The sequence below is a fragment of the Podarcis tiliguerta genome (assembly GCF_965153285.1).
Source record: "Podarcis tiliguerta genome assembly, chromosome: 1".
In the NCBI taxonomy this organism is placed as follows: domain Eukaryota; kingdom Metazoa; phylum Chordata; class Lepidosauria; order Squamata; family Lacertidae; genus Podarcis; species Podarcis tiliguerta.
In genome coordinates, this window is record NC_139534.1 from 108,192,293 (window position 1) to 108,214,381 (window position 22,089).

The window sequence follows — 22,089 nt, forward strand, 5'->3', positions numbered from 1 at the left end:
CCTTAAAATAAACTCTTGTATCGCAGACTGGTGTGTCATCATGAATGACAACTGCCTGGAAAAGGAGACAATTCACATACGTTGGAATCTAAAATGACCGTACAGGATTACCCCCGTCTTTCCTTTCAGAAATAATAAACTTCACTGGCACTTGATGCTCCTTAGCTTCAGTTAAACATATGAATGACAGTACTAATATAATTTTTTTGGGGGGGGGAGGGTGGGTTTTTGTGGGGAGAGAGCAAGTGTTGCTTCTAGCCAAAAGCCACAAGGCATGCTTTTCAAGTTCTTTTTTTGGTGTCTCTTGATGTGCTAGAAATGTTTAAAAATATGGTAACGCTAGGTAATTCCAGCATGAATCCTGATTAGCTTCCTTGGCTCAGGGACTCGCAACTAAAACAAACTGCTTTAGCATTTTAGTAATGGATTCTAAAATAATGAAGACATGCCCTGACAGCGAAATTTATTTTTGAAAGTGTAATTCTAGCAGCTTGGTTGGTTTGGTTGTTGCTTACACAAAGTGCTTTTAAAGTGAAGTGGAAAGAAGGAAGCTAAAGAGCTGAGGACTCAAAATTAGGTATAGCTTGGGGTGTAAGTGAGACACAGGTATGTGACTTGGACTTTTCCATTGACAAACCAGTCTGAAAGCTTTCCCCATTCATCTGTTTGGCTGCATATATATTTAACAACAACAACAATCTTTATTACGGTCCAGAGACCCAACAAATCGTTACAAAGCACATATATATTTAAAGCATATCTCCCACCCCACATTCTGGGAACTGTAGCTTACCTTTATTGAGGCGCAATTCCCAGCACTCTTAACAAACTATAGTTCCTAGGATTGTTGGGGAAGGGGGGAATGTGTTTGAAATGTATAGTACCAATAGACAAATGCCTCTACTGAATATACAGGCACTGTGCTCCTAAATTCCTTGCACCTCCCTCTCCTAAAAGAGATTTTGCCAATCTGGTCCTCCTCTCCAGCCGGATGTTCATATATTACATACGGGAATGTTGCCTTAGCAAAAAGCTTTCTGCCTTTCCCCCTGTTCCATTCTGCCATTGCTTCATAGTCTTAAACTGTGTTTCATTCTTGTTTGGAAGCCGAATTGGTCTGCACTCTGCTCTGGCTTCGACTTGTCTTCTCGCACAGCAAGAATTAGGAAAAATTCTGATGCTTCTTTGGTCTAGCCCAGCTCTGCTTTCGTTTTGGCACAGTGTCCCAGCTCCGGTCTAAGACAACTGACCAAGTTTCAGGCTGTCTCAAGGCTTGGATTTTCAGCATCTGATCCTACCTGAGAGAGGCTGGAATGCCGATTTTGGATGGCCCTGTTATTTTGACTCATGCTACAGCAACCTGATGGGCGCCTGCTAGCGTTTTATGCCCTTCCAGATAAGAAATAGGAGAAGAAAGATGGACTTGTTGCATTCCAAACAAAACATATTGAACATAGTTCTAGGTTCAGAAGGACCACTTGTGGAGCTCCAAAAAAGGAGCAGAGAGAAATTGCGTTTCAATACTTGTGGATATGACCACAGAGCCACAAGTGTCTGGGGGTTTTTTCGGGGAGGGGCATTGGTCATTAGGTTATTGGTTTTGTGTAGCTTGATGGCCCAGATAGAGATTGCTGGAGAGGCAGGCAGGGATTAATGGAGAGGTGGTTCAAGGATAGAGCTGTATGTGCCCCATGATTTGCCCTGTACCTCCTCCTAAGCTATATTGCTGCCTTAAATAATTTTGAAGTATGCTGCCCCATGAAGGTTCAACTGGCAGTATACGGTAGTTGGCTTCTGTAAATGGGATTGGAAGGGGGCACCATCTTGTCCTTTATCCCAGACCTCAAAATGCCTTGAGTCAGCTTTATAAGGAAATTCAAAATATCTGAACAGCTATGTCAAATAAATAGTTGACATGGACACCAAGCTCTTTTTGGCCATTTTGAGCACTGATATGACCCCAGTGATGCCCGGTCACCATTTACATATATCACTGAAGAAAAAGGTGTTGAGAAAAGAATAACAGAATGTTCTTTCTGGCATGGAGTTAGGCGGGGTTGGTTGGCTGGCATCCATCTGTCTCGGGAGACGGTGGAGGAATGAGCCTTTGGGGATGAAGTCAAACTCTTGGAGGGTTGCAGAGCCTGCTGTGGCTGTAGATACCAGTATGTTTTGTTGCAGATGGGGCAGATGAAGGCATCTGGTTGTGCTGCTGCAGAAGCACCATGGTGTTGCTTTTCTCTGCACTCCTCTCAGTGGTCATTCTTCCTCTGGTCACTGCTGGGGATACACAACTGTGGATACACAACCTGTCTGTCTGTTTATCTCCAGGCACTGTGGTTATCCGTAGGGGATTCCTGCACCGCAGGGTTGATGTTGCCAGCCTTCATGTCACCTTTGTAACGCAGAGGTGGTCTGCCAACAAAACCATTGTGAAAGAGGTGGGCAGCTCCTAAGAAACAATGCTTCTCCAAAACCAATTCAGTTTGAACTTCTAACCCTCATAGAAAAAGGCTTTTATCATAGAAGGCTTTTTTAAGCCAGTCAATCCCCGTAGAATAATAACATTAATAAATTCCTCGGATCAAAGAAACGAAACAAGGTCAGAGCCTTTTCAGAATATGTGTAAGATTTAGAAAGGCAGATAGACAGGATATTCTGTCTACCATTCAGATCTTTCCCACCCCTGATTTATTTTTGTACCTCCTTATGTGATGCTTCTGCTATAGGTAACTAGACAAAAGAGGCCAAGCTTGTGCGCACATGAACATATGCTTGCTTGCACAGACATAAGACCATCTGCGCAGACCATCTTCCAAATCTTTACTCATAAATGCCCCTCCCTGCTGTAAATAGAAAGGTGAACTCCCCCCACAGGGAGCCCAGACAAGGGCCAAACTAGACAGTCCCTTAAACGTCTGTATGCCTTTTAGCATGTTTTGTCTTACTTTCTTTATTAATCACCTTTAACATTTATTAAAATAAGTTCTCTAGATGTTGTACCAACAAAAACATAACAATAAAATGAGTTAGCAAGAAAAATCCTTTTGGATACTATTAAAAGAAAAGGTTTAAGCAACTGAAATCCATTAACATCAGGAAATCCTACATTCTGGCTCTTAGATGTTGAAGTTGGCAGCTGTCATTGCAGCCCCTCCTTGCTAAGGCATTGTTATGAACGTGCCATTGGTTTGAAAGTCTGTGTTGCCTTCCTGGTAGAACCAGATAGCTACGTTTCAGTTTTCCAGCAAAGTCCTAAATATCAGAGAAAAGACTTGTAAAAACAACAACAACAGTTATTCATCTTCCATTTATTTTTAGTATTCAAGGCAGAAGAGTCTTCTCATACTTCATTCTAGCACACCAAACTTACCATCCATACGTCAGTTGTCTAATGTTTTTTGTTTAATGTTTTTAATTTGCAAGGGCTGTTTGTTCGTTTGCTTGTGTGTGTGTGTGTGTTTTTAAAAAAACCAGCACCATGTTTAATCTTTCTAAGGCGCTTACTATCTTCAGGCACACTCCAGTTTTTGTATTGTTGGAAATTTTAAAATCCATAAAGCCACAGAAAAAAGCAATGCCACTGCAACTTTATATATGAAGAACTTTGGGTGCTTCCAGATAGAGTCCACATTTTCTTAACATCTTGTTGCCCTTGTCTACGTTGACGCCCCCCCCCCCCCAAATTCTCATCTCTTTCCTTAATCACAATAAAAAGCACCCCACCCCCGCCGTTCTACTAAAAATGCCAACATTTCTTGCACATTGTATATACATTATGATGCACGTTATTATATTATATGCAGTTTTCCTAAGCGCTCAATACAAGTGGAACTAATTTTTATGGTTGATCAGGGATCTCATAATCCTGTTCACTGGTGTCCATTGCCATGCCATTTCTACATATCAAAAAGAGAGCCACAAGTTTCTCACCTTGATTGACAGATTATACATTCAATATTGCTGGAGATTATACATTCATTTTATTTCTGCAGCACTGGGAGGACTGGGGCATCTGGATGCTTTGCTTGCTCCCCTGGGTTGCTGTTTCTTGAGATAGCTCAGGTCACTGGTTCCTTGAATATTAGAATCAATGCCTATTGAAGACATTGCTCTTTTAATATGATTTTTCTAGTCTGAATATTTTCTGGAATTTTTTTAATAAGGTTTTTATTGTTTCAACACTTGTTTCCCACCCTCGGCTGCTTTGGGAGGAAGGGAAATGAACATTCTGTCTGTATCAGAATTTTAGCTTGCTGGATGGAACGATCTCCCCTCCCCTCCTTCTGACCACTGTTCTGGGAGTTATCCTGACACGCACACCACAACCAATTTTGGGGGGCAAAGCAGGGTAGCTGCTGGTGAGGCTCCTTAGGGAAATCCTGTCCGTAGGCTTCAGTGGATGTTCTGGTAGGAGCCCCTTGATGAAGAAAGTGGGCCTGATATTCAGCAAAAGCTGACCTAGCTTCCCAGTCTGACTTTTTTACTTTTTACTATTCCCATACAATTAACTCTGTTAAAATATAAGCTATCAGCTAATTATTGGTGCTATCTTTCCCCCTTGCAGGTATCTGAATAAGAACAAATATCTGAGAGTTATTGATGAAGATGCTTTTTTGGGTGTGCAGAGCGGTCCAAGCCTACTGTGAGTAAGAGCAAGGAGAGATACCTTGAAATTATAGTATTGTTATTTAATGGTACTCTAAGCATCCTCTGATGGTGGTTTCACATAATGTGTGTTCCGTGCTAAGGGCACTTCACAGCCAAAGGAACAAGCCCAGCAGATAGTTAGCTCTTGATTGTCAAAGATAACACTCAATAATCGCTTCTACAGCTCTGTATACTCTTGCGCAACAATCTATTCCCAGGTCCGCACTCAATGGAGCAGTTGCTGCACCAGGGGACCGCTTCTGCTCCACCAGTTTATGTACTTGCTCCAATGAGCTTTGCGCATGCAAGCAGAGGCTACGCCGGCATAAGAGTTTCTTCTGCTCATCCCTTTTCAGTCCCCTCCTGGTTCTGGGAGACAGTAGTGCAGGAGAAGGTGGGGAAGTATCTGGCCCTTCACTTGCCTGGCTTGCCTCTTTTCCTCTTATTCCAACTCATCCTGTGCTCCACCCTCCATCTTTGACACTTCCCCTGCCTACGATTCTTGCCTCCTGGCCGGTACAGTTCCTCACAAATCACTGGTCTCGTCTCCCGTGTCAGACTTCATCCCTCCTTCCCCTGGTGCGCACTCGTCAGCTTCCCAACAGTCCCTGACATTTCGCTAGTGATGATAGTGCCAAACTCATGAGCCAGCCTGTCTGTTCTAATCTGAGGCTGTACTTTGTGCCTTACTGACATTGAAAGTTGATTTAGGAATATGGTACAGAACATAGCCTTTTTGGTTTTGACCCTGCTTTGTATAATTGCTTGCCTCAAAGCCTGGTTATTTATTATTATTATTGTTGTTGTTGTTGTTGTTATGCCTATACTGCCCTATACCCATAGATCTCGGCTGTTCACAACATAAAAGCACATAATAAAAAGCACATAATAAAAACAAGAACAGAGGCCACCCGATCATCCACCTTTCCACAACACATCCCTCTGTTGGCTTTTTGACGCTCTGTTAAGACTTTTCTTTTCACCAAGCTTTTGGTCTGATAGCATTGTATTCAGGTAAGCCCTACCTGTAGTGTTTTATATCCCGCCCCCCCCCCAAAAAAAAGAGGGGCTTGACCCCTTACATGTATTCCCAGTGTTCACACGCAAATAATCAGTGGGTCTCCATCATCCCTAACCACTGGCCAACCTGATTAGGGTAGATGGGAGTTGGAGTCCAAAAAGCACAACCCTGTTATAGAAGATGTGAAACCAGTGTTTGCCTTGATAAGGGCAGACTTGCACACTTCGAGAGCTGCCTTCCAAACAGTTGTCCCAGAGGCTGTGTGTTAATGCAAGTTCATGGGAACACAGGAAGTTGCCTTTTACCAAGTCAGACTGGTATCCCACCAAGGTGAGTATTGTCCGGCTGGCAGTGGCTGTCCAGGATTTCAAACAGGGGACATTCCCAACCCTACCAGGAGGTGCTGGGAATTTAACCTGGGATCTCCTGCATGCAAAACAATTGCTCTGCTAGTGACCTGTGGGCCTTACGCCACTCCTCTTTCTGTAGCTGAGGGAAGTGCCATTGATTACATTTCTGTGTTTTTTGGTCACCGTGCTCCATCCTCAGAAATAAGCAAGAAACGCAGCAGAAGGGACCTAGTCAACAGTTCTCTTCCAGCCTCAGAGGAATGATTACGCACTTGCTGCTCTTCGCATAATGAGATCTTGGCTAGGATTCAAAGGCCCAATCGGCATAATCTACCAACTGTGTCAGCCAGCACAGCTGCCTAAGTTCCAAACAAAAGAGCTCAAGTTCTGGACAAGTTGAGCAAAAACAAAATGAGGTTCATGATTTGATCACCTTTTGTAGCATGCACTGTTCCAAATTCAACCGAAATATTAACTCTTTGGGCACAAGGGAAACATTTCATCCAATGTTAAAAATAAACGGAGAGAGTTTGGAGTTAGCGATTTGCCAACTCCTGAGCCTTCCCTTCCCTGAGGAGGCTTCGCTTTCATCCTGAGGTTGGCTGTGAGAAATATGGAAAAACAAGATATAATGAGTATTACAGACCTATTCTGACCCACGGACCCTTTCTGCTAATCAGATCATGACATATTTAATAGGATTAAAGGCATTTATTTTAAACAGTCTTACTCTATCTTTGCTGTATATCTTGCTGTGTTAAAATCACTTTACTGTCAATTTTGCTGTATTCAAACCTCCTGGTTTAAGATCAGACCTAAATCTGTCTCAGGTCAGCTCATGTTCCACAAAGCTGGGAAAACACAATCTAAGGCCTTAGTGGACAGGCTTTGTGATAAGCAATGATGTTGTGCAGTGTCACAAATTGTGTTTGTTTACCACTTGTTCTCCATGCTTCCATACTTTGGCTTGGCCTTTCAGACCCAAATCCAAATGGGGAGGAGAGAGGGTAGAATTTTGATCTCACTGCCCACCACACTGCCATTTGCGCTCTCCCTTGCTATGGTGGCAAAGGAACAGGCCTCTTTTGCTGCCAAAATAATTTTCCCCCAGGAAACTGGACGATGAGAGGACCTGAGTCAACCACCAGGCATCTTGTTGGGTTTGCCAAGCCGAAAGTTAGCTGTAGACACTTTCCACTCAGTCAATTCCAATGGCCTCTCCTCTGTGTTCCCAGGCCTTGTGCCTATGCACTTCCCTCTGCTGCTAAGCATATGTCTGGGCCAGTTTTAGGGATTTGGGGAAGAAGGCGCAGACTGAGTTATTCTGACCCCCTGCTATTTTCACAAATCTGAGGTCTCGACTTTCAGTGGGAATACACCTTCCCCCATTTTAGTTCTGAATATGTTTGCACAAGGACACCCCGTCTGGCTTAACATAAGAAGTGATCAGTGGTGGCTGTTAGAATTGGTAAGGTGTAAGGCAGGGAGACCAGCAGACCGAGGTTGGTGGGGCCATGCCCTATTTGCCCAAATGAACCAGCCTCCACTGGGAGAGATAGATGAAGTCTGCATTGCTCTTCAGTGTCATTCATAAACTGACCTACTGTACTTGTCTGAGGGACCAGCACTCAATACAAGATGTGTTTGCCATGCAGCACTTTCCAGATCCAATCCCTGATCTGGAAAACAACTTTAGGTAACAGGGTGCAAAAGTATAAGGCATCTTAACATGTTGGGATCTTATCTTCTTCATTGGCATTGATTAAATACGTGCTGCTTAGTGGTTAATTTACAGTTATGTGTTCATTATCTACGTATTTTATGGCTTTTTTTTTTAAGGTCAGCGCAGTGCTGGTGCTGGTGATTGTTTTGCAGGTGGCTGGTGTTCCTAAAGCGGCTTTCAAAGCTGCGCACCATGCCGACTCTTTTCCAAAGCAGCAACATGTAATTGTTTTCAGGTGTTGTTGGCCGAAATAGGGAATGCTGGAATGAATTCGTTTCTAGCATCCAATACATTGAGATCATAGATGGGCATTTATGAAAATATATTCATACCAAAATGGTTTCTTGACAATCTGCTTTGTGTTACTAAGTTGCTTCAGCACCAACTAGATTGGCTGTTGCAAGGAAAACACAGAGTACCAAACTTCAAAATATGAAAGCTGGCAAAACTTTAAATGTGCAGTCCATTTGAAATCCTTTTTTTTCCATGCTTGGCATTGAGAACGAAAGCAAACAGCCGTTTGTGGTCATGGTTATTATACTTTATTATGTTTTCTTCATATAAGTGATAGGGGGCTGCAGCATTGACAAAGCGTTCCTACCATAGGGTTGGGGGACCTCTGACATTGGAGGGTCTGAGATAAGCTTAAGTCCTTCTCATGGGCATCTGACTGGTCATTGCAAGTCTAGGATGCTGGACTAGGTGGGCTTTAGGCCTGATCTAGCAGGCTCTTTTATGTACTTACCGTGTTTTTCCATGTATAATGTGCACCGCATGTATAAGAGGACCCCTAGTTTTTTGAAGCCAAAATTAAGAAATCAATATTTTAAACATCAAACAGAACAACTTTGAGCTTTTTGGGGGGTGGGGAGGAGGTCGCACAAGCTTTTTTGATGAAAGTTGGCCAAAGTTGTTGAACTTTGTTAGGGTTAAAGGTAAAGGTACCCCTGTCCGTACGGGCCAGTCTTGACAGACTCTAGGGTTGTGCGCTCATCTCACTCTAGAGGCCGGGAGCCAGCGCTGTCTGCAGACACTTCCGGGTCACGTGGCCAGCGTGACATCGCTGCTCTGGCAAACCGGCACCAGAGCAGCACACGGGACGCCATTTACCTTCCCGCTATAAAGTGGCACCTATTTATCTACTTGCACTTAAGGGTGCTTTCGAACTGCTAGGTGGGCAGGAGCTGGGACCGAACGACGGGAGCTCACCCTGCTGCGGGGATTCGAACCGCCGACTATGCGATCGGCAAGTCCTAGGCGCTGAGGTTTTACCCACAGCGCCACCCGCGTCCCCTTGTTAGGGTTAGGGTTGCCATATTTCAAGAGCCCAGGCCCACGCCTAGGCTGCCAGAGCCCAGACTCGGACCTGAGCCTGAGCCTGAACCCCTGTGCATTCACCATCTGTGTTTAAGTCGACCCTCAATTTTTTACTTTAAAAAATTAGCAAAAAATAACATTGTCTTATACACATAAAAATATAGTCTATCACATGGGTAGGCAAACTAAGGCCCAGGGGCCGGATCTGGCCCAATCGCCTTCTAAATCCAGCCTGCGGACGGTCCAGGAATCAGTGTGTTTTTACATGAGTAGAATGTGTGCTTTTATTTAAAATGCATCTCTGGGTTATTTGTGGGGCCTGCCTGGTGTTTTTACATGAGTAGAATGTGTGCTTTTATTTAAAATGCATCTCTGGGTTATTTGTGGGGCATAGGAATTCGTTCATATTTTTTTTCAAAATATAGTCCGGCCCCCCACAAGGTCTGAGGGACTGGCCCACTGCTGAAAAAGTATGCTGACCCCTGGTCTATCCAAAGTCCTGCCTGGCATCAGGAAACAGCGTAGCAAGGTGGGAGGAATGCAATTTCTGTCCTCATTTTTCCCCCTTTCTGGATTTTTAAATTTATGTATGTATATATATTTCCCCTCAACTAATGAGTTCCTGCAGCTGCTCAGAGTGGCTTGGGCAACCCAGTCAGATGGGCAGGGTACAATTATTGTTGTTGTTGTAGCAGAAGCCCTGGAATGATCACCTTAGCATGAATTCCTCCCGCAGTATTAACCCTACACATTAATTTTTACAAAACCTTCAGGCTGAATCTTCAAAGAGGCATTCCCTCTTTCTCAAACACAATGTAAACACTGCATCGTTGTAAGGTCTATTAATTTATTGTTATTTGATAAAAGTTCCTGAAATACACTAGATGCTATACAAAAGTAATACAAAGTTAAAACGAGCATGCCCTGCCCAAAGTCTGAGCTCAAAATCTAAAACACACACACACACACACACACACACACACACACAAATGGAATAAGTGAAGAAACTGCATTGGGTGCTTCCCAATGGGGACCTTATATCACAAAGGCTTAGATCCAAATTTTCTGTGTGTGCTTTTGGCAATATTAACACACATTTCTGTTTTTCCATCCACACCACTGGATGGAGTTTGATAGGGTGCAAAATAAAAAAATAAACAGACAAACTAGGAAGTGCAAAAGAGCGCAGGCGTGTGTTTTACTTACTGCATGTGCATCAAAATGTCAGCAACAGTATATTACTGATATTTTATTTGGAGTGTTACATTTATACTATGTTGTAGTGGATTGTAGTTTTTATATATTTCGCTGCTTGTGTCTTCTAAGATTGCCCTAATAAAATGTTTACCTTTAAATATAGTATAACTCCCCCATGGATGGAGTTCTACCCCACTGGAGAAAGGTCAGAACCATTGCTCCCAACTCTCTGGGGTAGTTTTTATAGGGTGCAGGAACAGAAATGGGGACTCAACCAAAGTCACCTCCCTCACGATCTTTTATGGGATTGACTTCCTTCCATAAACAGGAGGGCATATTTGAATCCAGGTCAGACACTGTATGTAGCAAAATTGAGCGTAGTATGTTAGGGAATAGTGAAAGGACAAAAACAAAATAATAAAAATTACATCACCAAGTTATGTAGGGCATCAGTTGCTTAAATAAGTAGATTCAATAACACAGTAGAAGAGCTCAGAGATTATTTAATAAGGCACATTGTTTTTATACTGGCTGAACTTCAGAATTTGTGAAAATTGTTACGGCCAAGGTTGTGCAGAAAAATAAAAATAATGTAAACCAGATGAAAACTCTGCAGCAAAAAAGGGGGAATTGAATTCTAATCTGTTTTATTAAACCTAAGTCTTTATAAATTTGATTTTGAGTTTGATGTTTGTTTCTCCTTAATTATATAGTCACATGTCATTGTTCTTTTTAAACTTACAATCAGTTTTATTTACTTTGACTTTCTTCACATCCAGAAATCCTGCTTGGGGTTTCTTGGTTTTCCCCCATGAGGATTATCTTTTTGGGCTGTGATCCTTTACACACTTGTGAATAAGTCCCATTGAACTCACTGGGGCTTACTTCTGAGTAAACATGTATAGGATTTCACTGTCAATGTACTCTAAATCTATACAGATAAGAGAGAGAGAGAGATAATATATTTTTGTTTTCCAGTAAGAGCTCTAATTAAATCACCCATCAGTAATCGTGGTTCACATAATTCAAATGCTGTTACCTTCTAGAGCATTATGACTGCCAGAACTTACTATATCAAACAGATATTAACCAAATGAAACTTTGAGGGGGCACAACCAAGCGCCTCAACGCAGGTGGGCAAGGAGTGAGTGCATATGCAGGGGCAGATCTACTATGAAATTAATGAAGTTTAAGTTTCATGGCCCCCAATCCAGGAGGAGCCCCAAAAGCAACTTTAGTTCACACGTTGCTTGAAAATTTTGAGTCTCGTAGACCCACTTTGAGTGGCATACCTCAAATTGATTAATTATTTGTTGTATACATTTCAACAATCCCAAAATTTGACAGTAGTAGCACAGATGTATAAGAGACATATATAAGAGACATCACCTTGCCAACAAAGGTCCGTATAGTTAAAGCTATGGTTTTCCCAGTAGTGATGTATGGAAGTGAGAGCTGGACCATAAAGAAGGCTGATCACCGAAGAATTGATGCTTTTGAATTATGGTGCTGGAGGAGACTCTTGAGAGTCCCATGGACTGCAAGGAGATCAAACGTATCCATTCTTAAGGAAATCAGCCCTGAGTGCTCATTGGAAGGACAGATCATGAAGCTGAGGCTCCAATACTTTGGCCACCTCATGAGAAGAGAAGACTCCCTGGAAAAGACCCTGATGCTGGGAAAGATGGAGGGCACAAGGAGAAGGGGACGACAGAGGATGAGATGGTTGTTCTCGAAGCTACCAGCATGAGTTTGACCAAACTGCAGGAGGCAGTGGAAGATAAAAGTGCCTGGCGTGCTCTGGTCCATAGGGTCACAAAAAATCGGACATGACTAAACGACTAAACAACAACAACAACAAGCACAGATGTTATAAAGATATGCTGATCTGTCACGGAACAACCCCACTGAAGAAGACAACAGTGGCTACCCAGCTCTCATTGTGGGCTGCGAAGGGACCCCCACGACCAATCAAACTTCAAGGCCCCCAAAATGTAGGTCCGCTACTGACCCAGTTTTTCCAAAAGAAATGCCTGCATGCAGGGGGGGGGGCGTGTATATAATGAAAGCTAAAACGCTAGACGTTGCACCCCCTCACATTCCACCACCATGAAATCATGGAACTGAAAAGGAATTTCTGAAGTCCCATATTGAATTCTTCTTGACACCTGGCGTCCCTAGAGCCAGCCTTGCAGCCTTTGTAAAAGATACTTGAGAAAGCATCCTTTTTAATATTACATCACCTGGTTTGCTCATCTGATTAATCCTAGCAGGGTTATTCTTTTACTGGCTCTTGTATGAAAGCACCTTAAGAAAAGTGACTTGAGAACTTTGGGTCCTTCTGAACCCTGAAGAATCTTGCAGTGGTATTAGTTAAGTAGAGTTCTGTTACAGAGCTTCATACAGGCGCTCCACACTGGATTTAGCAGGATATTAATGTCATATTATCTAGTAGCTTTTAGTATGTTGCCATAATAACATGGAGCATTTACTCCATAGCTGGCTCAAACACCAATATAAGTAACGCCTGTAGAGAAAGGAACTGTGCCATTCAGGTGAGTTACACAGTTGCTTCCCACACTGGCAAGTCCCCAAAAGTGATGGAGATGGCATGAGAAAGAACCTCATCATTTACCTGACAGAAGCCACATTCAGTTAAAGCACTGCGATACCACTTCAGACAGTCCATGGCTCCCCACAAGAATTCTTGGAGCTGTAGTTTCCCTCCCAAAGTGCAAGGCTTCTAAGGCACATCTTAAGGCCAAGGCAGGCTGATATGGGAGCAGGTGGTTCTTTATCCAATATCATTTAGGGCTTTTAAGGTCCAAACTTTCACTTGCAACTGAAGCAGGAGACAAATGGGTAAGTAGTGAAGGTGGAACGAGATCAGAGTTACACATTCCCCTGTCACAGGCAGTCTTCTTTCCTTTCTTCTTTGCGATCAGTCGTAGCCGAGTAAGATTGTCTTCCATGAACACAGTCTTAGCAGTGAGTCCGTAAGTGATTGTGGAGGCCAATTCTGGATCCACACATTCTTCCACAGTGGGGACATAGGTTTGCAGGAGGGATTTGATCATGGTGAGGCTTTGCCAAATGTGCCTTCCTCTTAGCTCGCTCGGCCTGAAGCGAGATGAGCACCACACCCCATTGTCGCCTTTGACTGGACTTAACCATCCAGGGGTCCTTTACCTTTGCCAGAGGCAGTATGCCTCTGCATACCAGTTGCTGGAAATCTCAGGTGAGGAGAGTGCCGTTGTGCCCGGGTCCTACATTCGAGCTTCCCATAGGTATCTGGTTGGCAACGTGGTGCTGGACCAAATGAGCCATTGGCCTGAACTAGTAGGTTCTTCTTAACTTTCGTACGGATGCCATAGACATTATCAGTCCTTCAGGTGTGACCTTCTCTGCACAGGGAATAAACATCACCTGTGCTTTGTGCTGTGGCTAGCATATTTCTGATCCTAAATCACTAATTAACCTGGGTATCCAGAGGGCTACAGAAGCCCTGGTTTAACAAGCACTAATCATAGATGAAGGAAAAGCTTGAGAGCCATATGTTTTCATCATTCTTCACCCAAGTGCAATGAGGGGCGGACTTTGGAAATCTTTCATAATATGGCACCCCTGTGCAAGGCCAAAATTTGGAGCCCCCAAATGGATCTTCTCAATTTTGTGTCCCTTTGACTCACCGTGCTGTGCAGAAGAACCGCCTGCTCTGCCCTAAATCCAGCACTGGCGCAATATCATTGTGAAGAATATGAAAGGACTGGAGGTAAATTGGGTCGTGCCCTATGGTATTACCCATTCTGTGAATGCTCAGAGATCCAAGACAGGAATGTAGTTTCTCTATAGTGGAGCTTTTAGAAACATCTCACAGCAACATCGCAAATAAGTGGTGCTAGACTGCTAACTTACTCAGAGATGTGACCTTTTTATCTAAGTAACCTGTGGAGAAGTTGAGTCCAATTTCTTCTATGGACACTTGTGTGAAGTGCTGGCAAATTGGAATGACGAGCACCATTCTTGAACTGCATTTGTGGTCATTGCATTATTGGGAGTTGCGTACATCTCTTGTGGTGGCTAATGGCTTGGCCTCTGTATTCCCCCACCCTTAGATGCTCTCCATCTTTGTAAGTGATTTTACACCAAGTTGGTTATGGTACTTTAATGCACAATTTTTCAAGACATGTTTTTTCAAGACATACTTTAGTTCATTGGCAAGAAAACCTTTCAGCATTAAATCAAGAAGCACTTTGAAGGAAATTTTATTTTGGTATAATGTTCCTCAGACAACCCCAAAGGTTAGATCCCCACCCCCGTAACCAGGTCACAAAAGGGACATGGAACCTTCTTCTTTTTTCAGTGAGCACTCAACACGGTATACATTTGGACTACCTTTTAAGTCTATTGGTGAGCTATTGATTTTTAACTGTATATCTTTCCCCATGCAAATTGTGTGTGTCTTTATGGGTATTTCAAAAACAAATGAAATAAACTGGTTCATTAAAGCCAACAAACTAAGCCTGATGAGGGACGGTTGAAGGAGTTGGATATGTTTAATCTGGGAAAGAGGAGTCTGAGAATAGATATGATAGCCCTCTTCAAATATCTAAAGGGTTCTTACGTGGAAGATGGCGCAAGCTCACTTCCTTCTGTCCCAGAGGGATTTTCCCAAATAAATGGCTTCAAGTTACAAGGAAGGAGATTCCGACTAAACATCCGGAATGACTTTCTGACAGTAAGAGCTGTTTGTCAGTGGAATGGACTTCCTTCATTGGAAGTTTTTAAGCAGAAGTTGGGTGGCTATCTGTCATGGATGCTTTCTTTGAGAGTCCTGCATTGCAGGGGGTTGAACTAGAGGACACTTGGGATACCGTCCAACTCTGCAGTTCTATGATTCTATAAAACTGGAATTCTACTGAGCAAAGTGTTGAAAGTGCTTCATGTACAAGGCTGCAGAAAGAGAAAAGAGGGGATGAGTTAATAAATTACTGACGGTAAATTTGCTTTTTATATAAACTGTATTACTTTTATTGTTGTTAGCTGCTCTGAGCCTGGCTTCGGCTGAGGAGGGCAGGATATAAATAAAATTTTATTTATTTATTATTATTATTATTATTATTATTATTATTTATTATTATCGCCGAAGAATTGATGCTTTTGAATTATGGTGCTGGAGGAGACTCTTGAGAGTCCCATGGACTGCAAGAAGATCAAACGCATCCATTCTTAAGGAAATCAGCCCTGAGTGCTCACTGGAAGGACAGATCGTGAAGCTGAGGCTCCAATACTTTGGCCACCTCATGAGAAGAGAAGACTCCCTGGAAAAGACCCTGATGTTGGGAAAGATGGAGGGCACAAGGAGAAAGGGACGACAGAGGACGAGATGGTTAGACAGTGTTCTCGAAGCTACAAACATGAATCTGACCAAACTGCGGGAGGCAGTGGAAGACAGGAGTGCCTGGCGTGCTCTGGTCCATGGGGTCACGAAGAGTCGGACACGACTGAACGACTAAACAACAACAACTATTATTATTATTATTATTATTATTATTAGAGAGTCCAGGTTTCAAAAGAAAAAACTTTCAGTGAAAACTTTGACAAATATTTCTTCTCTATCCCCCCTCACCCACACCCAAGTAGCATTTTTCTAATTAGCACACTGAGGTAAGAGATCCAGTGGTCGTTTTTGTTGCTAGGAGAACATATCATGCTTACTTATACTAAGGTAAAGGTAAAGGACCCCTGGACAGTTAAGTCCAATCAAAGGGGACTCTGGGGTTGCGGCGCTCATCTCGCTTTCAGGCCGAGGGAGCCGGCATTTGTCCACAGACAGCTTTCTGGATCATGCGACCAGCATGACTAAACCGCTTCTGGCGCAACGGGACACAGTGACGGAAGCCAGAGTGGAAGCCGTTTACCTTCCCACTGCAATGGTACCTATTTATCTACTTGCATTGGTATGCTTTCAAACTGCTAGGTTGACAGGAGCTGGGACAGAGCAATGGGAGTTCACCCCGTTGCAGGGATTCAAACCGCCAACCTTCTGATCAGCAAGCAGTGCCACCCACGTCCCCTTACTTATACTAAGCCCTTTTAGCTCAGTATTGTCTACACTAACTGGCAGCAGCTTTCCAGGATTTCAGACCAGAATTCTCTCCCAGCCCTACTTGGAGATGGCCGGGATTTGAACCTGGGACTTTCTGCATGCAAAGCAGATGCTCTTCCCTGAGCTGTGACCTTTCCTCAAGAATGCTTAGATTTCAAGACTCAGGCAGACATCAGAGGGGAAATTATATTGGGTAGCAGCAGGGATACAGACTGTGATAATTACATTAAATTCACAAAGCAGTGTGAATTTGGCCTTCATAAGCTAACCAGCACCTGCAATGAGTTAAAATAAAACCCTTTCTGTTGACACAAGTCCCAAGTACAGGAGTTGAACTTAACGATGCTGCAATTCTGTAGCTTTAGCTTAGAGTCCCCTCTTGAAGGTCCTTTGTTCAAGAATGACCACTTTATGGTCAGCAACAGAGTGGGAAATTCTCTTTCAGACTGGGGTCCTGAGGCAAATGCTTGACCAATGTGAGAAGCAGCTACTGACAGTTTGAATGAATGAAGGCCCCATCTGCACAATACATTTAAAAGTGTATCATCCCAACTTAAACCAGTCATGGCTTCCCCTCCAAGAATCTGGGAGACCATAGTTCTTTAAGAGTGCTGAGAGTTGCTGGGAGACTGTGGGTTAAACCACAGAGCCTAGGACTTGCCGATCAGAAGGTCGGTGGTTCGAATCCCTGCGATAGGGTGATCTCCCGTTGCTTGGTCCCTGCTCCTGCCAAGCTAGCAGTTTGAAAGCACATCAAAGTGCAAGTAGATAAATAGGTACCACTCTGGCGGGAAGGTAAACGGCGTTTCTGTGCACTGCTCTGGTTCGCCAGAAGCGGTTTAGTCATGCTGGCCACATGACCCGGAAGCTGTACGCCGGCTCCCTTGGCCAATAAAGCGAGATGAGCACCGCAACCCCAGAGTCGGCCACGACTGGACCTAATGGTCAGGGGTCCCTTTACCAGAGTAGTTTCACAGTCAAACCCTCTTCCCTGGAAACTCTGGAAATTGTAGCTCTCCAGGGAGAGAAGGGGTCTTCTGCTAACTCTCAGCACCTTTAACAAGCCATAGTTCCCAGGATGTCTATGGGGAAGCCATGCCTAAAGTTGTTTGATGCTGCTTTAAATATCTAGTGTAGATGGAGCCAGAGAGAGAGGTGACATTGGGGGGCAGTCATTAGGAGTTTTGCAGCATATTGTGATCAATATGTTGATGGTGTTATAAGAATTCTAAGGGCTCAAATATAAATTAAATGTTCATAAATGTACAAGGTAAACACATACATAAGTATACAAACCATGTGTCTGAAATAGTACAGGAGAGCAATCCTGAAGCCATTTTGACTCTCCCAAATTCACCTCAGATATTCCTCTCCAAGGAGAGAGGAAATGGGAAAACCTCCCCATTGTCTTCTTTGCTCTCAAATCCTGTTTTAAGGGCTTATTTGTGTATGAATAGGGTGAGCCTGTGACCTGGAATCAGGAACTAAAGTATTAACCATCACAAAAGAATGGCCAGGCTGCCCAGGTAATGCAATCAGTGACCATTATCAGGTATCCTGGCAGACAGGCTTTCTGCTGTAGACCACCTCCTGTGATGTATGTATGATGTTTTAGTGGGGTGGTCTTGGGCTGCAGGGTGGGCAATTTCAAAAGTCTATATAATGTGCACCATTGTTCAGGGTTCTCCTCCCTCCTGCATGTGGTGAGTGGGGACCCTGTTGCAACTGTTTAATAAAGATCAGGCTTACTAGCCTCTTTGCTTCTCAGTATACCCTGGTTGTCCTCTGTTACTTTCTCCTACCAGTAGGAAACTCACTTAAGGACTCTATATGGGCTCTTGGAAAGGGAAAAGGAGCAGTTTTTTCTTATAACGGTTGCATATAAATCTATTTGTCTATAACATCTGAATCAGGAGAGGCTGTGCAAGCCCTGGATGAGGGCCTGAATGCAGTGGCGGACAGGATGAGGGCCAATAAACTGAGTCTGAATGGTGGGAAGATGGAGGTTTTATGGGTAGGTGGTGGACCCCGTCCGGAAAATAGAACAATTGCTTGTTTGGGATGGAGTTGCATTCCCACTCAAAGATCTGGTACATAGATCAGGTACATAGATCTGTGTTTCATTTTGACTGTGTTTGTTTCTGCCATCCATGAGTTATGAAGCACTTGAAGAAAATATGATCTAATCTATTACCCCTCATTTTTCTCTATGCATATCCTCAGCGATGTCTCCCAGACAGGTATCACCACTCTTCCAGCAAGAGGACTGGAAAACCTTAAAGAACTGATGGCTAAAAATACCTGGGCCCTAAAGAAATTCCCCCCTATACAGACTTTTCCTTATCTTGCTAATGCTGAGCTGTCATACCAAAGTCACTGCTGTGCTTTCAAGAACTGGAAGAAAGCCAAGGGGTAAGTCTTAACAATTTAAATTAAATTCTAAAATCATCTGGGGCCACGGTGTCTCTTTTCTCATGAACATGCCCGGCAACTGAGATAATTTTCCAAGGTCCATCTTCAGCTGTGCCCCACTTTCATAAGGCAGGTGACTTCTAGAGAAAGGGCCTTTTCTGGGGTGGCACCCCAACTCTGGAATTCCTTCTCCAAAGGACTCTGCACTCTGCTGATCATCATTTAGGTGCCAGGCCAAATCCATTTTATCCACCCTAGCTTTTAATTATTATTAATACTATTATTAATTAAATTTCCATACTGCCCTTCATCCAAAGATCACAGGGCAGTTTACAATATAAAAACACAAAAATTACATACTGTAATAACAAACCAAAACAATAACCCTCTCACACACAGTTTAAAAGGCCAAAGATCAGAGGTGTCCAAACTTTTTTCAAAGAGGGCCAGATTTGATGAAGTGAACATGTGTGAGGGCCGACCAAAGAGTTATTGAGCTTTTTTTTAGGGTTGAAGATGCTGAGCTTTTTTAGGGATTAAGTTTTTTATATGTAATAATTTTTATTAATTTTAACATATAAATTATAATACATACCACAAAACTTCATCATTATATAATCTTTTTTTCTTTTTTTTTTTTTTTGGACTTCCATCAGCACCTCTGATAATCCACCATTTTGACCTCTTCTTATGCATTTCTTAAATTCATATTGCCTTTAATTATTTTAACTAACCATCCTCCCCCTTATCCATTTTTGCAATAATTCCAATAATACTCCTCACAAAACATCTTGCAAACCTACAAACGTAGTCTGATCATCACAAATACTTTTCAAATAGTCTGTAAATTTACTCCTGTCTTCTGTGAATCTCTGGTCCCACCGGTTTTGAATCTTTCCTGTTAGTTTGTCCAATTAATTTGCATAGTCCATTAATTTCATCCTCCATTCTTCTTTCGTCGGTAGTTCTTCTTGCTTCCATTTTTTTACCCCAGGACATATACTGCCACGGGGGCCGGATTAGGCCCCCAAAATGGACTTTGGACATGGACTTGGGAGAAGAGGAGTATTTTTGCCTGGCGCCGAAAGATATGTAATGAAGGCACCAGGCGAGTCTCCCTGAGGAGAGATGATTCCACAAGTGGGGAGCCACCACAGAAAAACCATCAGTATTCCTTTATTGCTTTTCTTTTGTTTTGTTGGGTTTTATCCTGAATTCCGGCTCTAATTCAAAATTATTAGAATTAGGATTTCCACCCATGCACCCACCCACTGATTTGTAATGTCCAATATAAGCAGCCTTGTAGACTTCTCATTGTAGGAAGGCACTGTGAAAATTCCTTTTAATAAACGTAAATGAATAACAGAATAGCACCATTGCAGGACAATTAAATAATACATAATAGCATGTTTAATGTGAAATGCTATTCAATTATGTATGTGTCATATTTAGAGAAGGTCTCAGGTAGTAGTTTGGGTCCAAAATCCCTTGAATAATATATTTCTTATGCCTAGATTACAATGAATAGCTTCCCATCACCTCAGTTGCTGGGCTCAACATGAACTAAATACCTTGGTGGCAATTCTTCTTCTCTTCTGTCCTTTTAGACTGCTGGAGTCACTGTTCTGCAACCATACTAATACTCACAACGTCCGCAAGAGAAGATCTGCCACTGCCTTCAGGGGCCCCTTTTACCAAGACTACGCAGAAGATTATTCAGACCTCACCGAGGCCGTATATGACGAGAACTCCAAATTCAGTAAAGATGTTCGTGGGAATTCTCATTACTTTGTCTTTCTTGAAGAGCACGACAACAAAGAGGTTGGGTTTGGCCAGGAGCTCAAGAACCCTCAAGAGGAGAGCATGCCATCATTTGACAGCCATTATGACTACATTATCTGTGCAGGCACAGACGACATCAGCTGCACGCCAGGACCTGACGAGTTCAACCCTTGCGAAGACATCATGGGCTACAAGTTTCTGAGGGTCGTGGTGTGGTTTGTGAACCTGCTAGCCATTGTGGGCAATGTTTTCGTTCTCTTCATTCTCCTCACCAGCCATTACAAGTTGACCGTCCCACGATTCCTGATGTGCAACTTGGCCTTTGCCGATTTCTGTATGGGATTATACCTTCTCCTGATTGCTTCGGTGGATCTTTACACTCGATCAGAATACTACAACCATGCTATTGACTGGCAGACTGGGCCTGGCTGCAGCACAGCGGGCTTCTTCACTGTCTTTGCTAGTGAGTTGTCTGTCTTCACCTTGACCGCAATCACCCTGGAACGCTGGTACGCCATCACCTTTGCGATGCGCTTGGACAAGAAAATCCGCCTCTTGCATGCTTCTGTTATCATGTTGGGTGGCTGGCTGGTGTGTTTCCTTCTTGCCCTTTTACCACTGGTTGGAGTCAGCAGCTACGGCAAAGTCAGTATCTGCCTTCCCATGGATACCGAAACGCCCTTGGGTCAAGCCTACGTCGTCATTGTTTTGATGCTGAACATCATTGCTTTCATCGTCATTTGTGCCTGCTACATAAAGATCTACATCACTGTGCGGAATCCCCAGTACAAATCAGGAGACAAAGACACCATCATTGCCAAAAGGATGGCTGTGCTGATTTTTACTGACTTCTTATGTGTGGCACCAATCTCATTCTATGCTTTATCTGCTATTATGAACAAACCTCTAATAACAGTCAGCAACTCGAAAATCCTGCTGGTCCTGTTCTATCCTCTGAACTCTTGTGCCAACCCGTTCCTGTATGCTATCTTTACCAAAGCTTTCCGACGGGATGTCTTCATCTTGCTCAGCAAGTTTGGATTATGCGAGCACCAGGCTCAAGTCTACAGGGGTCAAACAGTCTCCCCCAAGAACAGCAGCGGCTCTTGCAGCCAGAAGGGCAACAGGGGGATGGGCCAGAATCTCACAAACCTTCCTCATGGCTCACCTGAAGACTACCATCCTGCAATACTGCTGCAGTCTCGGGGAACCCTTGCTTAATCTGGATCTCCTAATCGTCAGATCAGTCATAGTAAATCTCTTAACCCTGCGCTACGGTCAGTGCCATTTACTGTCCAATTATGCAGCTGCTTGGCTGCTGTAAAATAATAATAATTTATTTATATCCCATTCTTCTACCCAAAGTACCCAGAGTGGCATTTTCATCAAAAAACATATAATCAATAAGAATGCAAGTGCCATTTCTAACAGCAGTAAGAAGTTAAAAGCAGCACTAAAAACAAAATGCAAACCTAGCGGCAGCAAGAGCTAAATATGTTACACATCAAAACGAGAGACAATAAGATTA

General features: G+C 43.2%; 1 protein-coding gene across 1 annotated transcript in view; it reads left to right on the plus strand.

The window, feature by feature from the left end:
* TSHR (thyroid stimulating hormone receptor) overlaps positions 1–22,089 on the plus strand; it is an 89,201-nt gene that overhangs the window by 43,151 nt on the left and 23,961 nt on the right. The window contains exons 9-11 of the mRNA XM_083447975.1: positions 4,568–4,645; positions 18,591–18,779; positions 20,387–21,798. Of these exons, the coding sequence (XP_083304101.1) occupies positions 4,568–4,645; positions 18,591–18,779; positions 20,387–21,782 (1,663 nt within the window). The 3' untranslated portion in view covers positions 21,783–21,798. The remainder of the gene's footprint in view (positions 1–4,567; positions 4,646–18,590; positions 18,780–20,386; positions 21,799–22,089) is intronic.